This window comes from Panthera uncia, chromosome F2 (assembly GCF_023721935.1).
Source record: "Panthera uncia isolate 11264 chromosome F2, Puncia_PCG_1.0, whole genome shotgun sequence".
NCBI lineage: Eukaryota > Metazoa > Chordata > Mammalia > Carnivora > Felidae > Panthera > Panthera uncia.
The window spans coordinates 59443610-59468068 of record NC_064812.1 but is presented as its reverse complement, the minus strand read 5'-3'; the positions used below and the strand labels follow the sequence as shown (position 1 = coordinate 59468068).

The 24459-nt window shown below is 36.4% G+C and overlaps 1 protein-coding gene across 5 annotated transcripts in view; it reads right to left on the bottom strand.

Moving 5' to 3' along the window:
- STAU2 (staufen double-stranded RNA binding protein 2) overlaps positions 1 to 24459 on the bottom strand; it is a 310778-nt gene that overhangs the window by 86555 nt on the left and 199764 nt on the right. For 4 of the 5 annotated variants that reach the window (XM_049633242.1, XM_049633243.1, XM_049633240.1 and 1 more), the window contains exon 12: positions 15890 to 16003. The exons of the other annotated variant lie outside the window; for it this stretch is intronic. In XM_049633242.1, coding sequence (XP_049489199.1) covers positions 15890 to 16003 — 114 coding nt within the window. The remainder of the gene's footprint in view (positions 1 to 15889; positions 16004 to 24459) is intronic. 5 annotated transcript variants of the gene reach the window in all.

Sequence of the window (24459 nt, the reverse complement as noted above, 5' to 3'; positions counted from 1 at the left end):
ATTCATATCATTTATCCATTTTGCATTGCCTTCTTATTATTGTCATAAGAGCTCTTTGTTATATTCATAGGTATGAGTAATTTGTAAGATATATGATTTGCAAATAGTTTCTTCTAGTTGGTGCCTTGTCTTTTTTCTCAATGGTATCTTTTAAAGCACAAAAGTTTTAAGTTTTGATAAAGTCCAATTACACAATTTCTTCTTTTATGGATTATGTTTTAGTGTTGAATCTAAAAATTCTTGGCCTAACCCAAGGTCATGAAAATTTCTCCTATGATTTTTCCAGAAGTTTTACTTTTTTAGATTTACACTTACATCTATTATCATTTTAAGTTAATTTTTGTATATGGTTGAGGTAAGGGTCTAAATTTATCTTTTGCATATGGATATTTAATTTTCCTAGTACCATCTCTTAAAAAAACAATCCTTTCTCAATTTCCTTGGCACTTCTTTGGAAAATAGATTGAACTTAAATATAAAGGTTCATTTCTGGACTGTTCCATTTGATTCTGTTCCATTGATCTACATGTGTATCCTCATGCCGCTAACTTAGAATAATGTAGTTTTATAGTAAAATTTGGGTAGTGTAAGTCTTTCAATTTTGTTCTTCCTTTTCAAAATTGTTTTAACTGTTCTGGGCTCTTTGCATTTCCATATAAATGTTGGGATCAGCTTGTCAATTTCTAAAAAAAAAAAAAAAAAACAAGAACAAAAACAAAAACAAAAACAAAAAAACAAAAACAAAACAAAAACCTACTGGGATTCTGATAGAGATTGCCCTGACTGTATAGATCAATTTGGGGAAAAGTGGCAACTTAACATTAATGGGTCTTCTAATCCATGAATGTTGAATTCTCTCATATATTTAGATTTTTAACTTCTCTCAGCAATGTTTTGTAGTTTTCAGTGTAAAGTCTTAATACTTCTTTGGTTAAATTGATTCCTAAGTATCTTATTATTTTTGATGGTATTGTCAATGAAATTGTCTTCTTAAATTTATTTTTGGATGCTTGTTTCTAGTACATTTGTATCTAGTATACAATTGATTTTTGTATATTAATTTGTATCCTATAACTTTATGAACTTATTTTTAAGTCCTAATAGGTGTGTGTGTATGTGTGTGTGTGTGTGTATTTCTTAGGATTTTCTAAATACATAATCATGTCATCTACAAATAAAGTTTTGTTTCTTCCTTTCCAAGTTGCATGACTTTTTGTTTCTCTTTCCTCCGTCTCACTCCCTTTTGCAGTGGCTACAAACTCTGGTGTAATGTTGAGCAAAAAATGTTTAGTGTAAGCATTCTTGTTTTGTCCCCAAACTTATGGGGGGGGGGGGAAGCCTGCAGTCTTTCATCATTAAGATGACATTAGTTGTAGAGTTTTCATAGATGTTCTTTATTAAGTTAAGAAAGTTCCTAAATGCTCTATTCCTAAATTGTTCAGGGCTTTTAATCAGGAATGCATGTTGGATTTTGTCAAGTGCTTTTTCTGTGTTTACTGAGATTATTGTGTTTTTTCCCCTTTATTAATATGATGAATATAGTATGTGATTTTCAGATGTTAAATCAACCTTGATAATGGTGTTTAATGCTTTTTATATGTTGCTTGATGTTGTCCCACAGTTTCTGAGGCTCTGTCCATTTTTAAACTCTTTTTTTCCTGTTTTTCAGGCTGGATAATTTCTTTTGATACATCTTGAAGTTCATGGGTTCTTTCTTCTGCCATCTCAAATCTGTTGTTGAATCACTCTGGTGAATTTTTCATTTCAGTAATTCTCTATTTGTTGAATTATTATCATGTTTTTCTTTAATTCTTCAAACATGGCTTCCTTTTATTAGTTGAACATATTTAATATAGCTGCTTTGAAGTCTTTCTCCGCAAGTCCAAAGCTCTGGGCCCACAGCTTCTTTCCACTGAGTATTGGTAAACCTTTCCTTTCTTTTCATATCTTGTAATTTTTTGTTAAAAACTGGATACACACGCGCGCACGCACACACACACACACACACACACATATGGCATATATATATTGTAGTAACTCTGGATTTTGATGTTCCTCTCTCAGGGCTGTTGTTGTTCCTGTTGTTTTTCCACTATTAATTTGCTTGATTAAATGTATGCAATCCATCTCCCCAGGGCATGTGTTCCTTGTGTCTCTCTCTACTCAGTTTTTTAAAATTTCCTTTTGTTTTTATTTTTAAATCTGACTTTCTAGGAATGACCCTTGTGTCTGCATAGCTTAGTCAATTACTGATCATTAATTGTGCTCCAACACCTTAAGCCAATGTAGCTTCTACTCTCTGCCAACGGAGCTGTGTTTGGGTTGGGAAGCTCATTCAAATTTCTGGCAGTTCTCAGGTCTGCCTGGGCATTTACTTTCTGCCAGACCCTCTTGCATCTCCTCTGCATACGTGCAGAATTTCACGTGCAGCAGGGATGATGTATAGATAGCTTGGGCCCTCTTTGGTCTCTCCTGCAGGTGTGTGAAGTCTGTTGGTCAGCCAGGAATATGTGTGGTTTACCAAGGCCCCTATCACTGTATCATTCCCTGAATCTCCCTGATAAATTTCTGGCTAGTCTGTTTGTCTATTGTTGACTCCAACCAAGACTGTAATGTCAGGTTCACAGAGTCATTAGCCAGCCTTTCCTATCTGTTTGCCATCAAGATATCCAGTGTTATTCACAATGCCTATGGGCATAGGGTTTCTCACATTCTACTTTAAATCAAGGGAGGCCATTCCTCCAGTGAAACTGCTGGTTTTCATGGTTTTCCTCACCCTTGCAGAACTCCTATGCTGACTGAGCCTCAAAGTGGGGCATGGGAGCAGCTCCAGACAGAAACACCACAGGACCCTACTTTTCTTACCTGAAGTCCAGTCATTTTTCCGTGAATAAATGCTTTTCAATTTGTTGAGTGTCTTTGGTCAATTTCCAGAGTCCTAAAATTGCTGTTCTTGATAATTTTGTCCAGTTTGCTTTTTGAAAATAATTGTCCAGCTCTCACTCTGCCATATTATATTGGTAGTGTGCCTTTAAAGCTATTTTTAATTGCTCTGCTTCTTTCTGTCATACTCAGCTGGTCACCAAGGTCTGCTGATTCTTTTTATGCAATGTCGCTCTGGGAGAGATGCTGTTTTTCTTGCCATTTGTAGAGACACACCCATCAAGATAACCAGCACTATTGTGGAAGCTTTCTTCCCCACCACAGTCAATCCTGCATCTGGCTACTAGATTGATCTTAGAGACACCAGCATAATCATATTCCCTGCTCCTGACTGAAGAATGGTTCTTTGCTGCAAAAACATAAAATGTGTACTACTTAACCTAGCTGTCAAAATGTACTCAACTGCCTTGATCTTATGCAACATTATGTATTCCTGGAGCTCCCACCAAGTTAAGTTTTTCTTTCCCCACATAGTCCTTGCCAATTTCCATGTTTCTAATCTTTCTCATGTTGTTTTCCCTATGTGGGAAGCCCTTGTAATTTGTCTTTCAATTTTTGGTCCACCAACTCCTAAAAGAAGCTTAATCAGGTGAACTCTTCTGTTCTTGATCATTCCTGTATTCCACAGCTTTTCAATATTCACATATACATATATAGATTTTGTACACGTTTCTGACACTAAACATGTCACTTTGCAATCAGTCAATTGTTTATGTGTTTTGTCGTTTCACCAATATTTATTTCCTTTTAAATGGGTTTTATTTTTTAAAGCATTTTCGAGTCACAGTAAAATTGAACAGAGAGTACAGAAAGTTCCCATATATCCCATCTCCAACTTTGTATTACACTCAGTATGAGGGCTTTCACAATTTACACAATTGGAAATACTCCTTAGCATATAGTACAGTGATGGGCATGAAACTAGGGCTTAGTATGACTGCTGAATGAATAAAATGCTTCTTGATTTCCAATGGAAATTTTCAAAAATCATTTCAGAAAAATGGTCGCTTTAGGACGTCTCTACCCTCCTCCCCTTGAAGAACTTAACTCTTCCATATACCTCTGAAAGCAGAAGTGATATTTAACATTTGTAATAATTTGTGGTATGAACACAAACCAATGAATTCAGACAACAAAACGGTCCTGAAAACTCCTGTTGGCCCAAGAAATGATCCATCAGTTGCTAGATGATGGAGAGGTCCCAGAGGTCCTGGACATGAGGCCACAATGGTAGGGGGTGAAATATGTGGCAGCAGCTATTTGCCAAGTATTATGAAAGCATTTAAACATTTTAACACTTGGTACAACCATATCAGAGGGCACAGACTGAATATCAGTTCCATGAACAAGTAAAATGGTATTCTCTGCATTTTATAATGACTGCAGAATAGAATATCTATAAAATGTACTTCTGTCAATCATAGGCAGTTTTGGATTTGAAGAGCAATGAGAATAATGAGTCTCTGTAATGCAAGGTGTGGACAAGGACAGAAAACAGTCAGAAGCCAATGTCAAGGGGTCAGTTAGGCAGTACAAGATGAAAGAGAACCAAAGTACTGGTAGGCCAAGACAAACCAACAGAGCAGACAGGTGGTAAGTAACCAGCAGTCAGAGTACAAGGGTCAGCCAAGCAGACAGTAAGGATGTGCTAGGTAAGGAGACCAGCAAACAGGAGCCTAGGAAGCAGAAATGTAGCAGCAACGAGGCTCTGGCAGCCAAGCGAGTTTGTTCCTGAGCTGAAAAATTTCTTATTATGTTTCCTTCTATGGCAAGAACTGATATGAGGCCATGACTTTTCTGCATATGAGGTTTAGTGAGCCAGGTAGGAAGCCTACTGCATATTAGTCCTCCGGAGTGAGAAATTTAAGTGTGGGTCTTGGTATAATGGTGACACTTCTCACCAAAGGTACCAGAGGACGGTAGCACACCACTGGACTGCCTACGAAGGGTCACAGAGACGTTTTTTATCACTACGTTGACCATTACTAATTTCACATATGTTAAATATTTGGGGGCTTAAAACTGTCTTCAAATTCCTTCATCAGAGGATGCAAAGAGAAGCAAATTAACTAAAGGGTATTTTTAAAATATGTGATCTGAAAAGGCATTAGCTGCCAACTTAGAAACAAAGAGAGCAGGCCAAATAACTATTAGCAATGAAAGAAGAAAATTGGATTTCTGAAAAATAACTAGTTTGTCTAAAAAAGAATTTTGGAAATGGGGAGAGACATGACTTAATTGAAGGTGTATTACTAAGAGTAGGTTTCTGTTTTTCGGTTTTAAATAGTATAATAAATCATACACAACACCATAATTTGAGTTTACAAGGAAGGTAATACTCTTTAGGCTGTAAAAGTGACCTCCAGTGGGTAATAACGCTCTCAAATCTGTGGCCTGGGGGACTATATGCCATTGATCGTCACTTTAAAAAGTCTATATAGGCAACAGTTTTCCACTATAACTTTCACATCCATTTAGCCAATTATATACATATGGTATTTATTGGTTTAATAATATATCTGGTTATGATTCATTAGTATGAACTGTTAACAGAAAGGTTTGTAGAATATTTCCCTAATGATCTTCAAATCAACTTCAAATATATGGATCTACAGAACAGTAGAAATATTAAATTCCTACTTAAATAATGTAAAATTGGAATACTGAATTAAAAATCAAGGAACTAATGGGGTGCCTGGGTGGCTCAGTCAGTCAAGCGTTTGACTTCGGCTCAGATTGTGATCTCACAGTTTGTGAGTTCAAGCTCTGTCTCAGGCTCTGTGCTGACAGTGCAGAGCCTGGAGCTTGCTTTGAGTTCTGTCTCTCCTTCGTTCTCTGCCCCTCCCCCACCCCCACTCACACACTCTCTCTCTCTCTCAAAAATATATAAACATTAAAAAAGAAAAGTTTAAAGATCAAGTAACTACTGACATGGAGTTTGTATGCAGGTCCCAAGTTGACCAAAACTTATTAGGGAGAAAAATCTAGAAAATATTTTTGGTTCTATAATTTGTTGAGATCATGAACATGAAATTATCTTCAAAGAGATAATCTGTTGTGAAACACTGAGCTATAGGTAACTGGGGTACAGGTCAAATAATCACCCTAAAAATCATTTTTAGTGTAGTTGAGAAAAGTCAGGTTTTTAGAAACCTAAAATTTCACACTTTCTGTTGATTAAAATAGCTGTTAATCATCACTTCAGGAAAAAGTGGGAGAAAGAAAGCAATAAATTAAATTCGTGGGTTTTGACTGTAGTCCAAAATTAATTTTTGGGTAAAATTAATAAGTCACTTGTGGGCACAATATCACTGGATATGTGCACCCTCCTAGAAATGTGGTCATGCTATACTAAGCATAAATGGAATCATGAATCAGTTATAAAATATATAATATTTAGTCTTCTCACTGCCTTCTCCTATAACTCAGTGTTGGTTCTGGAAACTGCTTATACAGCTGAAATAAAAGAAGTGAAAGATCACCATGGAAACAAGAGAATATTCCCTACTACTTAAAAAAAAAAAAAAAAAAGTCCAACTATGAAATGTTTCTAAATGGGATTTCAAAAGGAGACAAAAGTAACCTCCTTTGGTACAAACTTTCTTTCAATGCTCTGATGAATACTGATAAAGAAAGACTTATTATTCCCTTAGAGAATAAAATTGATTTCCACTGTAGAGTAAATAAATACAAAATTCACAATCAAGTCTAACTGTGCTGTAATAGGGGAACTATTTCCAGAAAACTGGCTCCTTTCTGAAAGAGAATGAACTCTGAATGCCCATGTTTAAAATAACCATTTGATACAAATTTCAAAAGGTGAATGCCTAATGTTTCTTCCTTCTAGTCCAGGAATTAGACCAGCAATTTTTTTCCTGTAAAGTGGCAGATACTAAGTATCTCAGGCTCTGCAGGCGACAAGGTCTCTGTCATAACCACTCATCTCTGCTGTTGTGGAGTAAAAGTGGCTATAGACAATACCCAAGTGAATAAGCATGACTGTTTTCCGATGAAACTTATTTATGGGCACTAAAATTTGAATTCCATATAATTCTCATATGTCATGAAATATTACTCTTCTTTTGATCTTTTTTCCAATCATTTCAAAATCTAAAAACCATTCTTAATTCAAGCGGTAGCATGGATTTGGCCTGCAGGTCACAGTTTGCTGACTCCTGTTCTAGACCATCCATGAGTGATAAACTATCCAGTGGTGAGAAGTTGTTCCTATTGACTTCCTGCTGATTTTTTTTGAAGATATGATTGAATTTGTAACTGTGTGTGGTGACAGATGTTAACTAAATTTATTATGACAATCATTTCACATAAAATGTTGTATACTTAAAACTAATACCATGTTATATATATCAATTATATCTCAATTAAAGAAAATCTAAAAACAAAAACAAAACACTATGTGAACTACTGGGCCAATTACTGAAATATAAAATGTAAAGGAAAAAAAAAGATATGATTAAATTCCTTAACCACAATATATACTTGTGTAAAATGGGAATTTCATATAATAAAGTTAAAAGTCAGCAGAAGAAATTTTTGTCCTATAATCATGGGATACGTTTCAAGTAGAGGAAATATTCTGAAATATTTCAATATAAAAAAAATCAGTATATATGAAAACAATTTCTCGAAGCAAACATTAAAATTGATGTGCCTTTCTAATATCTCTCTTAGCACCCTATTTCATAAAAAGTAAATGAAAATCAGGTTACATTTTGAATTTTGGCAGCTCCGGGACCTCGTGGAAGCTGCCAACGGCAGTGATCATTCCCTCTCTGTCAACACCCCATGGCACTCAGCACTCTGGCTTGACGTGTGGAACAAGAAAAACAGCTGAAGTTCAAAATCCACACTGAATCTATGTAACACAAAGAATTCCTGAACCCTATTACAGATATCTCTAGGATGATGACATGGGGTCTGTTATTATACAATGTCACTTAAGTGTGTCCTTTATGTTAATAATAAAAAAAAAAACACTTTGTCTTAGGTAATTGTTGCTCCAAACTATGAAGTTCATGTCTCTTTATATTCTGAGGACTGCAGTCCCCAGTGACATCATTCAGTGGATACTGACTTATGTACTACAATACGGAATGCTAGAATCAGGAGGCAGGCTCTGGAACTTGAAGAAAGCAATTCAGGACACTGAGAAGGACGGAGGCTTATGCATAATAGGTTACAAAAATTAAAGATTACAAACAGATCAGTGGAAGAATTACTGACAGATTCCAAATGCTACATATACTCAGTTACATATACTCAGAGTACGTAAACACTCAGATGTCAACATACCAAAGTACCAGAATGCTTTCACAAATAATGTCCTTATAAGGCACCATGAGAGAAAGCATACTAGGACAAACATTGTACTTCTCTCACTAGTTCTACCAAATGAATTCTACCAAATCCAAGTTATTCTAATTTTCTTAGAAATCTAATTCAATTCCATCCTATAAACATGAATTGAGTGCCTCCTACAGGCCAGAGCATAGACAAGGAGAATTCAAAGGTGAATAAGACATTGCCCTGCACCTCCAAGAGGTTACTGCCCAGCAGGGTCCACCAATGTGAAAAACAATGGGAAGATAGTTTGATAGGTTTAACAATGGAATAACACAGAAAGTAGGTTTGGGGAAGGCCTATTGACTGCCACTGACAGCTTGGTTGGATCTGACGGATACAACAATTAAAGTTCCTATTATGAGCAAGGAGAGAATGGCCCAGGCAGAGGGAACAGTGTAGACAAAGACACAGATGCAAAAGAGCATGAGATATGGGAACTCTATACTGCCAGAACATAAAGTGTGGGTTTTAGTTAGGTACAGGGTGAATGGTGAAGGATGAGATTGGAGACAAGGGCAGGGACCAAATCATAATGCCCAGAGACCTGTGCTGTGCAACACATACGTGGTACTGAGCACTTGAAGTGTGGCTAGTCCAAAATGAGACATATGAGAGATGGTTAAATACCTCAATAATGTAAAAAGCTGATTGTATGTGGAAGTGATACTTTGGATATATTGGGTTAATTAACGTATATTATTAAGATCAAGTTCACCTGTTGTTTTTTTTAATGAGTCTGAGAGAACATTTCGAATTATATAATGTGGCATTTAATTCCTCATGTAGTAGTCTCTGTAGTTGATTCTTCAACAATCATTTCACCCTAAGCATTTAGACTCATGGTGATCTCAGGGCACCTGACTGGCTCAGTCACTAAAGCATGTGACTCTTGATCTTGTGGTCATGAGTTCAAGCCCTATGTTGGGTGTAGAGATTGCTTAAAACATAAAAATCTTAAAAAAGAAAAAAAATCTTATAGTGATCTCATTGTCTCTTGCCAGCGACTGTTAGGAGATGGGCTTGTGAATGACTCAATCCAGGCATGCACCATGAAGGAAAGATGGCTGGAGGAGTTCCTGATATAGATGTCTTTGCTCCTAAAAGGAGATACAGTAAGATCTGATCTCTCATCTTCTTTTAAATGTGGATACACTGCCAGTGACACAGAGAACTACTGTGGCCATCTTTCCATGAATCAGAGGATGAAGCAGAGCTAAGAAATGGAATAACCTGAGTCCTTGTTGACATTGCTAAGCTACTTTATCAACCAACCCTGGGATTCACCCTTCCTCTGAACTTCCTGTTATGGGAGATAACAAGGTTCCTTATTGTTTAAGCCAGTATGAGTCAGGTTTTCTGTTACTTGTAGCCAAAAGCATCCTAACTGATCCACTCCATCAGACTAACGTTTACCTCAAGGGAAAGGGACTATACATGTACTATCATTTAAGACCATCTAGCACTATAAAAGTTCTGTGTATAGTCTATAATCAATCCATGCATTATTGTTGTGATAGTATATACTATCACATATGTGTCATATCACATTAATTAATCAGGAAAGAAAAACCTATAAGCAGACCTTAACTAAACAAAAGTAGAAGAGAATACCCTTTAGATTTGGATTTGTAACTTGTTCCATGTACTTCATGGTTGTCCTTTCACTGAGAGGTTGGCCTTGAATTCCAGTCAAAGCACCCACACTGGCAACACCTCAGCTTGGTATGCAAAGATGAACATAAATTTTTACAGGTGATGTAGCAAATGAAGCAAATATACGAACACTATAGTTTATACCTCATAGAATTATTATGAGAATCAATCAAAATAATGGATGTAGAGCCTAGCACAATACCTGGTACAGAGTTAACACATTTAATATAAATTTAGTTCCTGTTTCATTTATCTTGTAGAATTGCTCATTTCATAAATTTTAAGAATTTATGAAAGCTAATTATGCTTTGCCTTTTATATATATGTATATAAACGTGCTAATTATGCTTTGTATGTATATGTATGTATATGTACATAAATATACTAATTATGCTTTGTCCTTTATATCATAATCTCATCTTATGTTGACGAGAAGTCAAATTAGAGCAAATAGTAATTTACATGTTATATACTACATGGGTGAGTTAGTGCTTGGTTAGGTGGTTGATTTATTCCTTTTTTATATGAAGCAAGTGAGTTCCAAAGCTAACCTGAACACAATAAGGTAGGCAGTGATAAACCACATAACTAGAAACTAAGCTACAGTATTTTAACTAATCTACATCTGCCTACCCAGTGCTGGTGAGATTGGTGAGATTAATAATGCAGTCTAAATGAAGGTGAATAAAATAAAATATAAAGACAGGGAAGGAAGTTTATGATTTTGAGGCTGTACCTGGAAGGTGACCAATTTAAGCAAAAGAGAAAGAGTAAACAGGACTCAGTAACATCCAAGCACGATGAAGAAAGATGTAGAAAGTGTCAGGCCACAAGGAGAGAGGAAAGAATATTTGGTGAATTATAACCAAGCTAGAAGATTCCAAAAACCTTTCTGCATTATTATAAATGATTCTGCTTTTAATAATATATACTAACCAATATAAATTTAATTTCCAAATAGGATATATTGAAAAACATTGAGCAAAACCCTCACTAGCTTAATCTTACCGAATAAATGTGCTCTTTACCCAACTTATGAATAAGGATGACTGCTCTTCATTGAAACCACCATATGCTCTGCAGATTTTAAATTTCACAGGATGATGAACTCACTGAAGCCTACATTAAGTTAGTTACCTAGCCTATTACGAAGACTAGAAGTTAGTTATCTTTGGATGCTCTACTATCTAGTGCAATATTCCCAGAGAGTTGTTCAGTTGACAAATTTTTGCTATATTTGTTAAAATACTTAAAATATTTTGCTAAAAAACATTTAAAAAGAAAATCACCATCTAGAAATTTAAACTGTTTTTATTCTAGACAATTAAACATTCAAAACTAATGTAAATTAATAGTATCACATTTGCTACGATGAATAAAAGCAAACGCATAGAACATTTTCACCCAGACCTCACCAGGACGCCCAGGCAGCAACCAGCCTGAATGACTGCCTACTCTCTGGATGAGAATTCAAAGTCCCCAAATGGGAAATGCTGGCCTACAGATCCTTTCTCTGAAGTCAGACAGGGGCAGGCTTAGACCACTTTTGGAGACTAATAATTATTCTAGGAAGTCTGAAGTGGGCCTTAACTAACCACTGGTATTTGGAGAAGCTCTAAACTAGGCTCTAAGTTAAATTTAGTGCATTCTAAGGTGGATCCAACATATTCAGAGCATACAGGAAAGGAAAGGGGATGTCATGTCTCCACATTTCCCTGGGGTCAATACCATACATGGGTCAATGATAAAGGAATGAAACTGGCTTTTTTTTTTAAGTTAGGTTTATTGAGGTATAACCTAAATACAGTAAAATTTACCCTTTTTACTAAAAGCATACAGTTCTATAAGTTTAATAAGTGTATAGTCATGTTCTACCACCACAATCAAGATACAGCACATTTCCATTGCCCTTCAAAATTCTCATGACAACTTATGGTCAATCCTTCCTCAGCCCCTGGCAACCAATGATCTGTTTTCTGTCTCTCAAGTTCTGCCTTCTCCAGAATGTCATACACATCAAGTCTACAGTATGTTGCCTTTTGATTTCTGGTTTCTTTCATCTGTCATGATATAACTGGCAACAAAGCGAAAGAGACCTGGACACTGAGTGAAACGGAGAGTGGTAGGAATTGAAACTGGAGAGGTGGAAAGGGCCAAATCACATAGGGACTTAAATGCCATAACAAAAGTTTTGGATTTGTACTAGGTGTGATGGGAAAAGCCACTGGAAGGTTCTGAACAGCTGAAAATCTGATCGGATTAACTTAAAAATAATTCTGGCTACTGCATGGAAGATAGACCACAATGGAACAGAAGCAGAAAAAAAGGAATCTAGTGTAAAGACTACTGCAGTTGCCTGTAATCTTAAACAGGATAGGGGCATCTGGCTGGCTCAGTCAGTGGAGCATACAACTGTTGATCTTGGGGTTGTTAAGTTCGAGGCCACACTGAGTGGAGAGATTACTTAAAAATAAAATTTTTAAGGGCGCCTGGGTGGCTCAGTCAGTTGACTGTTCAACTCTTGATTTCAGTTCAGGTCTTGATCTCATGGCTCATGAGATGGGACCCTGTGTTAGGCTCTGCACTGCCAGCATGGTGCCTGCTTGGGATTCTCTCTTTTGCTCTCTCTTTATTGCTCCTTCTCTCTCCCCCTCACTCTCAAAATAAATAAATAAATATAAAATAAAATAAAATAAAATAAAATAAAATAAAATAAAATAAAATCTTTTAAAAAACCCAAAAACCATGATAGTGACTATAAGGGCAACAATGGAGGTAGTGAAAAGTAGTCAGATGATAGATGTAATTCAAAGGGATAATGGGACTGGACGTAGCATGTGAGGAGGAGAGAAGAGGCAAAGATGCTCCAAGGAGCTTGGCTTGAGCAACAAGGTAGGTGATGGTGTTGTTTACCAGGATGGGTAAAAAGAAAGGACAGGGGTGAAGGGAGAGGCAGGTTTGTTGGTGGGAGAATTAAAAGCTGCATACATTTGGATGTTGTCAGCATACAGATGATACTATATCTCCCTCCTGACCATTCTGCAGATCTGTATGGACCTTTGATAGATACTTCACAGTCCTTGTCCTCTCACTCCTTAATACAGTGAGTGGATACACTGAACAATACATTTAGTCTCCATTTTGCTGAGTTCCTAGGGTTAAATCTAAAAAACTAAGGTAGCCTGTAAATGTTCAAGGCTAGAGAGCTCTTCCATTTGTCACCTTCATTTTCCACATAGATAAGAACAACAGGAGTTTGTTTTAAGATGGGTCGCCTCTAAATTTTACATGTTTTTTCTCAGAATACTTACTCTGTTCATTAAATTACGTTGGCTCAAATGAACTAAGGATAGAACACGTTCTGTAAGTGATTGTAGTTTTTCTTGCTTTAAAATGTTTTCCAGTATTTACTGGTTAACAGATGAAAAAGCCATTTAGTGGTACATCCTTTCCAACTTAATGAAATCAAGTTTATGCTTTCAGTATGGTGAAGAAGTACTTTTTGCGTAGATAGACCCTGAGTATGAGGAAAGTGTAAGGGCAACATAATGCGGAAAAGCAGAGGATGTGCAGTAGAGATTTACTGTGCCTCCTTTCCTCAGGGAGCCCAAGAATCCAAGCACAAGGGAGGAGTACTGATCACACTGTACTTCGTTTGCACCTCTGAGGCCACCAAAGTAGAGTGTTTAATGTACAGAATGACCAATCCAGTCACAGCTCCATTCATTCATCCATCTATCCATCCAGCTTCCATCCATCCACCTGACCATTATCAACAAATTTCCTGAAAGTCTTTTTTTCTCTTAAAATTTCACGCAAATTCATCAACTCTAATGCAACTGTATTTGCTTTAACATAGAAATGCCTTTATTTACTTACCATTGCGTAAAACTGACATTCCAGTAGATGTAGTGTAAGACCTCTACGTATACGTGTGCAGGTTGTGTGCTGAACACCTTGTGGGGTAGGGGGTGGGAAGACCATTCATGCTGTAGTTCTTGTGGATTTGGACAGCAGTAAATTGCCTTGAGGAAGAAGCATCTTTTTTTCTAACCTGTAAAGGTGCCATATGGGCTAACACTAGCCCAGAACTTTACCACATGGACTTGGCACAAGCCTGAACCAGCCTCATTATTTTATTCATGAAGAAGCCAAGCTCCAAGAGGCAGAGAGACAAGTTCCCACAGCTACTCCATGGCAAATCTAGGTTTGATCTCGGTCTCTATTCCCATTCCAGTGCTCTTGTACAGCAGCATGCTGCCTCTGCTAACAATGGGTTGCTCTTCTCAGGTGTGTGGCTTTCTGAAACACTCTTTCATGTCTTTGCTCAGCCTAACAGGCGGCCTTTGCAGGATGGTTATCTCATGCTGCTCTTGCATGTGTTTCTGCCATGAATGGATACAGAGATACAGCAGCAGCTAGACTTGTTGGCAAATACTCAAAGTCGTAAAGTTGCTAGTTTGCAAGCTCCACGAGAGCAGGAACCATGTCTAACATTCTTATCACTTATCCTTAGCACCTAGCATATAGCTAAGTTATAGTTTTACACAGGGAAACACAATACTTTCTATCAATTAGCTTAGGTCATGTCCTTCTAATTCCTGCTGCACTCTCTTCTGCAGCTAGAGCAGAGGTCAGTGCCAAACTCTGAGAAGCACTGGAGTAATCTCCAAGCTGCTTTCGAAGTCAATATGCTATTAACTGTTTATTATTAGTGGGGCTTATTCAGCCAGGAGCAGGAAGATCAGTCACAGAACCAGAAAATGGCAGCACTGGAATGGATCTTGCAAGCCATCTAACCAACTCCTTCATTTAACAATCCAGAAAACATTCCTTTCCCAAAGAGAGGGCAGAATCCACTCAGGTAGCTGCAGCTAACTCACGCTGTGGTTAGTTCCTAAAACGCATTTTTTTCTGCCTAATTTAGTTGCTTTTTCCTCAACACCAATCAACAAATGATGATCGGAAGGAAACCCCACAATGACAGAGACATTATGAACTAGGGAAGTGCGCCATTAAGGATGTCTTTTTTGACCTGGGTGATAAATCATGTGTTTGAGAAGATAAACTACTATGTTCTTTTATTCTTTCCATGCAAGGGTACTACTCAGAGAGAAGGAAAAAAGGACTAGTCAGGCAAGACTATTAGAAGTCTTCAAATTTACTGAGAAATGGATATAAAAGTGAGTTACCATTGTTCTGCATATGAATAGTTAATTTAGAAAGCATAGCTGGTTAGTCAAACTGTAAATCGTGTATGTGTATTTATTTTTACTCCAAACTAGAAATTCTATGACCTAGATCATTAGTCTAATCCGATGCTTATTTTAATTGAAAATATGTATTATGTTATAAACAGGATATTTTTTTGCAAGCTGCTATCTAAACAAGGGAATTTGTCATTAAGAAATAATATACTTTTCAGATTTTAAGCTGTAATTCAGAAATAAAACCTTAAAAGTAGAAACAACACTGCAGTGTCATTTAAATAAGATCTCAAATTATGGGAGTAAGGTGATGATTCTGAAAGTTCAGTTATTTTATACACATTCTAGAATATTGAGCTCTCTTCAACAGAACTGAATGAGTATATTACAGTGAGACCCTAGTGTTATCTATGTTGTTTATCTAACCCTGCTTCCTATATGTAATTTTTAAACACGAAAATAACTTGTAGGGCAAATATAAGAGAATTTTGTATTTTAATTAATAATGAACTACCCACTAGAAGTCTAAAATAATTTAAATCTCCCAAGATCTTGGTTTCCCAACCCCCAAATTTTGGATTTTTAAAAATTCTAGCAGATGGTGCTAGTGGGTAATGTATTAGGGAAAGCAAAGCTGTAGGTGTGCACATAACTTCCATTTTGATGGTCTCTGATTTCTCAGCTGGGCCATAATGCAGCAAAATGGCAGTGGCAAATTATACCTGATCATGGCTGGCTTCAATGGAGCTTCCAATAGCATGGAAAGTCATCTGCACAGGGGCTAATGTCAGACAGGTCACACACTCTTTGCCACTTTGTCTATCACAGTAGTGAACCTATAACAGAACACATGCAATCTGCTGAACGCCACTTGTAAGAGGGAGCCAGATGCAATAGGTCCTTTCCAATAGGTCTAGATTTCCAGAAAAATTCAAATAATTTATGCAGAATATACTTCAAATATTTAAAAAGCTATCAAGGACCTTCCAATATCCAGGGAAAATCTATTAATTCCATTTTAAGTACTTTTGAGGTTTTAAAAGAGTTTCGGATATGCTTTATAAAATGCTTTACAGTGTTATAGCTAGTAGAAAAATTCACAATTAAATACCATACCTATCTTTACAGTCCAGCTTTTCATAATGCATCATGCATAAAAGACTCAAGGGTAAGCATAAGTCAAAGTTCACTTGATTCCAATGGAATTTTGTCAACCTGAATTTTTGTCCATCTTTGACTCTACATGTGTGTGATTGCCAGTTAACTGCCAGTGATGTTCTTCTATTTCTACATTACAGTATACCCTATAAAACCACTGCTAAATATATATAGATATCACTACCTCATGTTCTGCTTGAAATTGACATTGTAATCAAATTGAATTAAAGTGAAATGATTTTTAATGTACAAACCAAAATAAAGTTACTATATTATTATTTTTCTTTTAGTTAAACACAACCAACCATTATTAAAACCACATGTAAGACATTCCATATCAGAGGCAGGGTAAATGGGGGTAGAGGGAAGTGTGAGTCCATCTTCCCAGTGGGAAAATTTCCATCCTCTCATTTACCTACTTTCAGAAAAGTTCTTTCTAGCAGTTTTTATTTTCATTCTAAGCTAACAAAGTAAAAATAGCATTGCTTTTGTGATTAATGAAACGTGCCTATAGAATGGGATTCTTACTGATTGTTTTATAGGGAAAATTGGTTTTATTAGTTATAACTTGCTCAAACTGTTAAATTTACATAGATCTAGGCTAAAAGCTTAGGTGAAAATCTTGAATTTGTGAGGAAGAAAATTAAAATACACATATCAGTTCCCTGTGGCTTTTTTCTAACTGCTGCATAATATCCATAATATACCTTTGTTATAGATTATGGTCCACGTATATTTTGTTATGGATAATATATATCTGACTGAAAATGACAACAATATGGATCTTGGTCTAATAGGTTAATAATTGAACATTTTTAAAGCAGTAGGGTTGTTAAGATTCACCATCAGTTTCCCTGAAGGTAGGGAAACATCCTGGAATCTATAAAAAGTAGTTTAGAGTTTAAATCAAGGCAATATACAAAGCTTGTTTCCAAAGTACTTTAAAGATTTTATGATAAAAATATTTTTTTCCAAGTTAACTTTGGGGAAAAAGATTTGACAGCAGTTCTAAATCACTGCACTATGCCTCCTAAGCAAGTTGAAAGGTCACTCAGTATATATGAGTTCAAGAATGTGGAAGTGTTGTTTACTATGCATCAGCTAAATATGATGGGGGGAATGAAACTTATCACATAACAGCTTTATGCAAAAGCCAATAAATGGTGACACTAAAATAGCTACAGTTCACAGCTATTTATGGTACCATTAAAGTATTATGTCTGATATAGTGCTATTATAAAACATGCTTTTTAAAATAAAATATAACCGCCCTTTGACATCAATTGAAAATCTGTATGAAAGACATGACACTTCCCTAAATACTCAAATTGATACTGAATACACTTATATGTCAGCCAATTTACTGCAGTTCTAGTCTTCTTCTAGAGAAATGAAGATTATAAAGGACAGAAATACCACAAGACAATCCTAGTAGAAAATATAAACTCCCAACTGCATTTCCATCCATGGCTTAGACACTATTACTGAAAGATTTAACTTTCTCCTAACTGTATACAATTCACTGTAAGCCTGCAATACCCTATGAAATATTATGCATCCTGCAGACATTCAATATTGGTGAACATGTATAACCTGTATATAACATAAATGTAGAGGTGTGAGTTTGCACATAGCTTCAAAGCAGACGTCAGAGCATCCAGTGAATGTGACAGAGATTGCTAATTATCCTCCAATATTCTTCCTCAGTAATTCCCAGCTGGCTACTTAAATGCTCAGAATAAAGTTCATATTTCTCAGCCTCCCTTGCATGTGATTGAGTAGAACGTAAATGTAACAGCTTCCTGGAAACTTTAAAAAGACATTTCAAGCGTGTGCCTTTTGCTCTTATTCTTGACTCGCTTTGTCAACCTGCTTGAAATGCGGGTGGATGTTAGCATCTTTTCACCATAGGACAAAGGCAGAAACCTAGAGATGGTAGGATGGTGAGTAGGCAGGATCCTGGGTCCCTGAAGACTTGATGGAACAGAACCATCACACTAGCTCTGGACTGCAAACTTACAGACCTTTATATGACAAAAGAATAAACATCTATTTTATTTAAGTCACTGGGCTTTTTATCACTTACAAAAGAACCTAATCCCAGGGGGACTTTTCCTGCTGCCCCAGAACTGACACCAGGACCCATAGCCAACAACAAAAGGATCTCTAAGGAGCTGCCAACATTTAGGGCAGGGACAGAGGGAACTGGAAGAAACCAAATGCTGCCTCAAGAAAATCATGAATATCATCTACATGGAAGCCAGTAGGGAATGAAGCCAGGCTAGGGTGGCATCTTCCCCTACCCTGGCCCCCTCCTGGCTTCCCAACATCAGAGTAGTAAGGCCATGAAATGAAGCAGGCGGATGGGGTGCCTAGGTGGCTCAGTCGGTTAAGTGTCTGATCTCAGCTCAGGTCATGATCTCACAGTTCGTTTCAAGCCCTGCATTGGGCTCTGTGCTGGCAGCTCAGAGCCTGGAGGCTGCTTCTGATTCTGTCTCCCTCTCTCTCTGCCCCTCCCCTGCTCACACTTTGTCTCTGTCTCTCAAAAATAAATAAATGTAAAAAAAAAAAGAAAAAAGAAAAAAAAATGAAACAGGTGGAGTATGGCAGAAGAGGTCCCAAAAGTCCCCCCCCCCCCCACCGACCACAAAGACCACAAATATTCAAAGGCACCGAAGTGAGAGGAAGAGAAAAAGAAATCATTGCCCACCCTCCCTCCTCCAAGTGTCTTGAGCCAATCAACTGGCTTGCAATGCTGGGGATCGGAGTTTGGCATTTTACAGTGAACCAGACTCAATTTTTAAAATTAAAGGTAACCAGATATAAAGGAACATGAATGGGAGATCTGACAGAGCATGGAGGAAAGTGGTGACTGGAGAAATATAAAATCCTTCCACGTTTGTACCTTCACTGCACTGAGACTGCCCAATAAACCAGATAAAAACTATGCGAAAAATACAAGAAACTAGTGATTGAGGACACAGTTCCAAATTAAACAAAAAGTAATAATATACAGAAAAGAGGCCTTAAGAAAGAGTCACATGTTACACACCACTCCACATCAGCCAGTCATAAAAATAAGTTTGATATGGCTCTTTTTAGTTATATATTTTCTTCTTGGATATAACAACATTAAAGTTCATAAAATTGTGAATGTCAAAAAAAAAATGTGTGAATGACATTTTGAAATTCATCCTCTGGCACAGAAAAATGCTTCTTATGATTCAAAGCATCAACAGAAGCCAGAATTCTGAGGACCACTAGCCTGAAATAATTAGGGTAATAAAATCATACTACATTCTGTAAGGCACAAATCTTTAGAACCGACACAGCAAAATCTATTGTAACAGAGCAGTGTGTTCCTACAAATGTGGCTCTAAAAATTCCACTATTGTCACAGGACCTTGATTTTGATTAAAGAAAAAGTTATATAAAGATAATTTTAGAAGACTACAAAAGTCATCTCCTATTGTACTTTAAGATTTACTATTTACAAATCATATCATTTTGCTATCTTTGGTACTTTAAAATGTAAGCAATCGATCTTGGTGTTTATAATGTTATAGTTCTTGTTCTCAATTTATAACACTATCAACTAACACTGTTTCTTTCTCATGGATTTAAAAAAATTATTCCATGAAAAGATGGGCCAAAAATTTCAATATATGTAAATTAAACATGTGCCTTCCTTTGAAATTTGCTAATCTATGATAATTTTTATTTTAAAATAAGTTTCCTAGTTTGACTTGTAATCACATAAACCCAGATGAGATGCTGTAGTTGTGCATTCTGATACTAACTTTGCCAGTCCAGAGATTTCTCTTTCCTGAAGGGAAGACAAGCTACTCCAACTATTCATATAATTTAAAAAATAAAGAAAACTATAAAACCTTGGAGTAAGTTACACTAAAAGCTACATATGTACATTTTTTCATGCCCACTTGAAACTACGAGGGGGCATCCAAATGAAAATGTAAATTCCCTACCTCCTACCTCCAAAAAAAAAAGAGTTGAATCAAACTGTTTCCTGCAGGGCTGAAACTCCTTGATGTTGCAGGACTACTAAATATTTTACTAATCTCAGCAGGAAACTGGTTAACTGCTTGTTTGTCAGATGTTTTTAATGGTCACCCACTGTGGGACAAAAAGGAGGAGGGTATGAAAAAGACCCATGTTTAAAGACCGTTGCTCTTTGGATCACTAAGGAAAGATAAAGGCCTGTATATTCATATGTGATACCTAACAGAATCACTGTATCAAGAAAACGTGTGTGATTAGCACACCTCGAGTTCATGAACTGTGGGGCAGAGATCCCATTCCAGCCACTGCACAGATGCTCTGCATGAGCAATAAAGGCTGTAAGAAGCCAAAGAGTGACCGTCTCAACACTGGAACTTAGGATAAGGATGTCAAAACACGCTGGACTTTTGCAGTGTCTGCACAGTGGCCTTACAAAAGACCTGTATCTTTATTAACACAAAAAAAACAGCATTTTCTTGGCAAAGTGTGAAACAGTATTACTTGATAAATATTGCCCTAATAAATAGCGTCAGTTGGTATTAAACGTTCTTAGCTGCTTTTTTAGATCACTTGATGACATGTAAATCATCTTATTTGGGTCAACTAGGGTCGACAGTAAAAAGCTACATTATGTTAGTTATTTAACTAATGAATTAATTTATATGTAATAGATAAAATGAGTTTCTCCATGAAAATCACTTAGAGCAATGCCTAGATCACGGTTAGCATTAAAATAAATATATTAGATATTCTTCTTACTACAATTATAATACATCCCATAATAATGTACTAAAAGACATGACATGATATATAATCATTAAGAATAATATTATATTAGTATAATGCCTGTCACTGACATTCTCTAAAATTTTTCCCAATCCTTTTCATAACTAAAATCAACTCCTTTGTAACTAAAATGTAAATATATATTTAACATGCTCAGTCATTTACCTGTGTTTTAGCTGTTTGAATAACCTGTTTTACTCTGCATGCAATATGCTTGTCACATTAACATCTCTAAAGGGATAAGTGAATGAACGAAATCACATTATAAAGACTGAGACTCAACTTGTAATTATCTTTTCTCTCTTTAAGAAATTCTATGCTTGGGAGAAGCTTTGAGAGTTACAAGGCTATATTTGGCATACAAAATCTAATAGGGATGTATAGATTTATTTCTAGTGTAAGTCACAGATAAAAATTGCCTAGCAAATTCAACAACAGATGTGTTATCTGTATTGTCAAGGGAGATAAATGCATTCTTACTTTAAGGGATGAGCGTGTACATGACAAAAATCCTAACTGTTTTTTCTTTGGTTTTTAGTTTCCACTTACTATGCCAGTGGAAGTTTAAGGAGGAAGCCAATTACTTAGAAAGTAAATTATACACACACATAGTTGTTTTAGTTTGACACTTCCATCAAAAAAAACCCAAAACAAAACAAAAAAGCACTAGGTGATTTTTAACAGTCAATTTCATAGCTACCAGAAAAGAAGCTTCTGTCTCTTGTAGTGCGTACTCATGTTTTGACATACCCACATATAACCATTTACATATTTATAAGAAGAGACACTAAAATCTACAGGGCTTTGAAAGAAAATTTTTTTTTTAAGTTTTTATTTATTTCTAGAGAAGGAGACAGCATGTGCACACGCACGTGAGTGGGGGAGAGGCAGAGAGAGGGGAGGAGAGAATCCCAAGCAGGCTCCATACTGTCAGTGCAGAGCTGGATGGGGGGCTCGAACTCATGAACCCTGAGGTCATGACCCAAACCAAAATTAAGAATCGGACGTTTAACCGACTGAGCCACCCAGGCACCCCTAAAGAAATAATTTTTTAACAAGAAAAACTTCTCCTAAGGTCAAAGGGCAGTTACAGTTATTTAGGCAATTAGTACACTACCAAAGTTAAACTAACACAATCTTCTCCCAATAGAGCCAACCAACTCTAATTTTCATGTATTAGAATTCTATCGTATTGAATAGCACTTCAAACAATGGAATCAAAGACAAGACCTTACAAATCTTCATTATATACCAGTTTACTGTATAATCGCATTTAATTATTTTTTTATAAAAATATCAGAATGTTTTGCTTTATACTCAGGAATTACAGATTTTAGAAACATACTGTATTTGTTTTTAAAATACAATTACTTTCATGATGCGAAGACCATTATGATGACTTTTACTTCCAGACAAGATGAAATAGATTTACTTTTCCCTATTCTTCCTGCTAAGTATAAGTAAAAGCTCCTGATATTATATATATAACAAACATAAGAGGATTCAGGAAGGGGGGAAAGAAGAAGGAAGAATCTAAGCTAAGGATTTCAAGACCCAAGAAACAACAGAGTGGTGAACTCCTAAGTTTTCTCTTTGCCTTATACATCCTAGGCTGGGTGCTAAAGAAGCTGGCAACCTGAAAATGTCAATGGATATACAAAATAATAATAAAAATAATACTAATAATGCCAGAAGAAAATCTGCTTTCTCTGTTCAAAAGGCCAGAAAAGGAATAAATTATCAAGACAGAAAACATTTAGACAATAACTGCCCTATTCCAGCCAAACACCATGGAAAAATTGGCAGACCCATCCTCACTCCCATCAGCAAAGGTCAACTGGGGATCCTAGACTTCTATCCTTGCCAAATGAATGAGTTAACTCAATTCCCCAACTGGGGTGGTGACAGAGAAGTCTGAAGGGGGAGTCAGAGCTTTTATCCCTGCTGGATCCCTAGGCTTTGTCTCTACCTGGTGATAATGAGGCACACTATACCTTCTCACTGGGGTAGTTTCAGAACTGGCATAGTGGAGGGTCAGGACCTTCACCACTATTCAGCTATAGTAAGTCCCCCTTCTCCGACAACAATGTCAACAGAACTCAGTGGAAAAAGTAAACTTCTACCCATAACAAGTAACAAGGTGGAACTCCTATACTCCTAGTTGGTGCAGTGTTAGGGTTACTAAAACAGAAGACAAGTAAGACAGAGAGATTTATCATACCTGAAATGTCCAGGATTCAATAGAAAATCATTCATTATACCAAGAACCAGGATCTCAACTTGAATGACAAAAGACAATCATGAGATGCCAACACCAGGATGACACAGGTGTTAGATTCACCTGACAAATGTTTTAAAGGAGCCATTATAAAAATGCTTTACAAGGCAATGACACACACATTTAAAAAATGAAAAAATGTAGTCTCCCCAAAGAAATTGAAGATATAAGAGGAATGAAATAGACATTTTATAATGAAATAGAACAATAAAATAACCAAAATTAAAAACTCAGTGGAGAGGAGAGAAAAGATTTAGTACACTTATAGATAGAAAAATAGAAATTCCCCAATCTGGACAACAGAGAGAAAATAGACTGAGAAAAAACGAACAGAGCCACAGAAATTTCTGGGACATAACAAAGATCTAATATTTGTGTCATCAGAATCCCGGAAGGAGGAGAGACAGTGATTGGGGCTAAAAATAATTTGAAGAAATAATGGCTAAAAATGCACACAATTTTGGTAAAAGATATAAGCCTATAGCTTCGAAAAGCTGGGCAAATCCTAAACAGAATAAACACAAAGACACAACATAACCAACCTTCTGAAAATTAAAGACAGAGAATAATCTTGGAAGCAGTGAGAGAGAAACAACTCCTGACCTACAGAGGTGAAACAATGGGACAGCAGTGTCTTGGCAGAAACCATGGAGATCATAAGGAACTGGCACAACATTTTTAAAGTGCTGAAAGAACTGTCAACCCAGAATTTTATATTGAGCAAAAATACCCTTAAGGAATGAGGGGAGTCCAAAACTTTCTCAAATGAGTGGAAATTTGAGTATAGGTTGCCAGTAGACCTACTCTAACAGAATGGCTAAAGTAAGTTTTTGAAACAGAAAGGAAATGATAAAAGCAGGGATCTTGGAACTCCATTGGGAAAGGAAGAAAAAACAGAAAGGAATAAAAGTGTTGGTAAATAAAATAGACTTTCCTTCTCTTCTTGAATTTTCTAAACTATGTTTGACATTGGAAACAAAAATTTTAACAGTGTCTGATATGGTTCTTACTCTTTGTGAAGGAAATATTTAAGAAAATTATATTATAAAC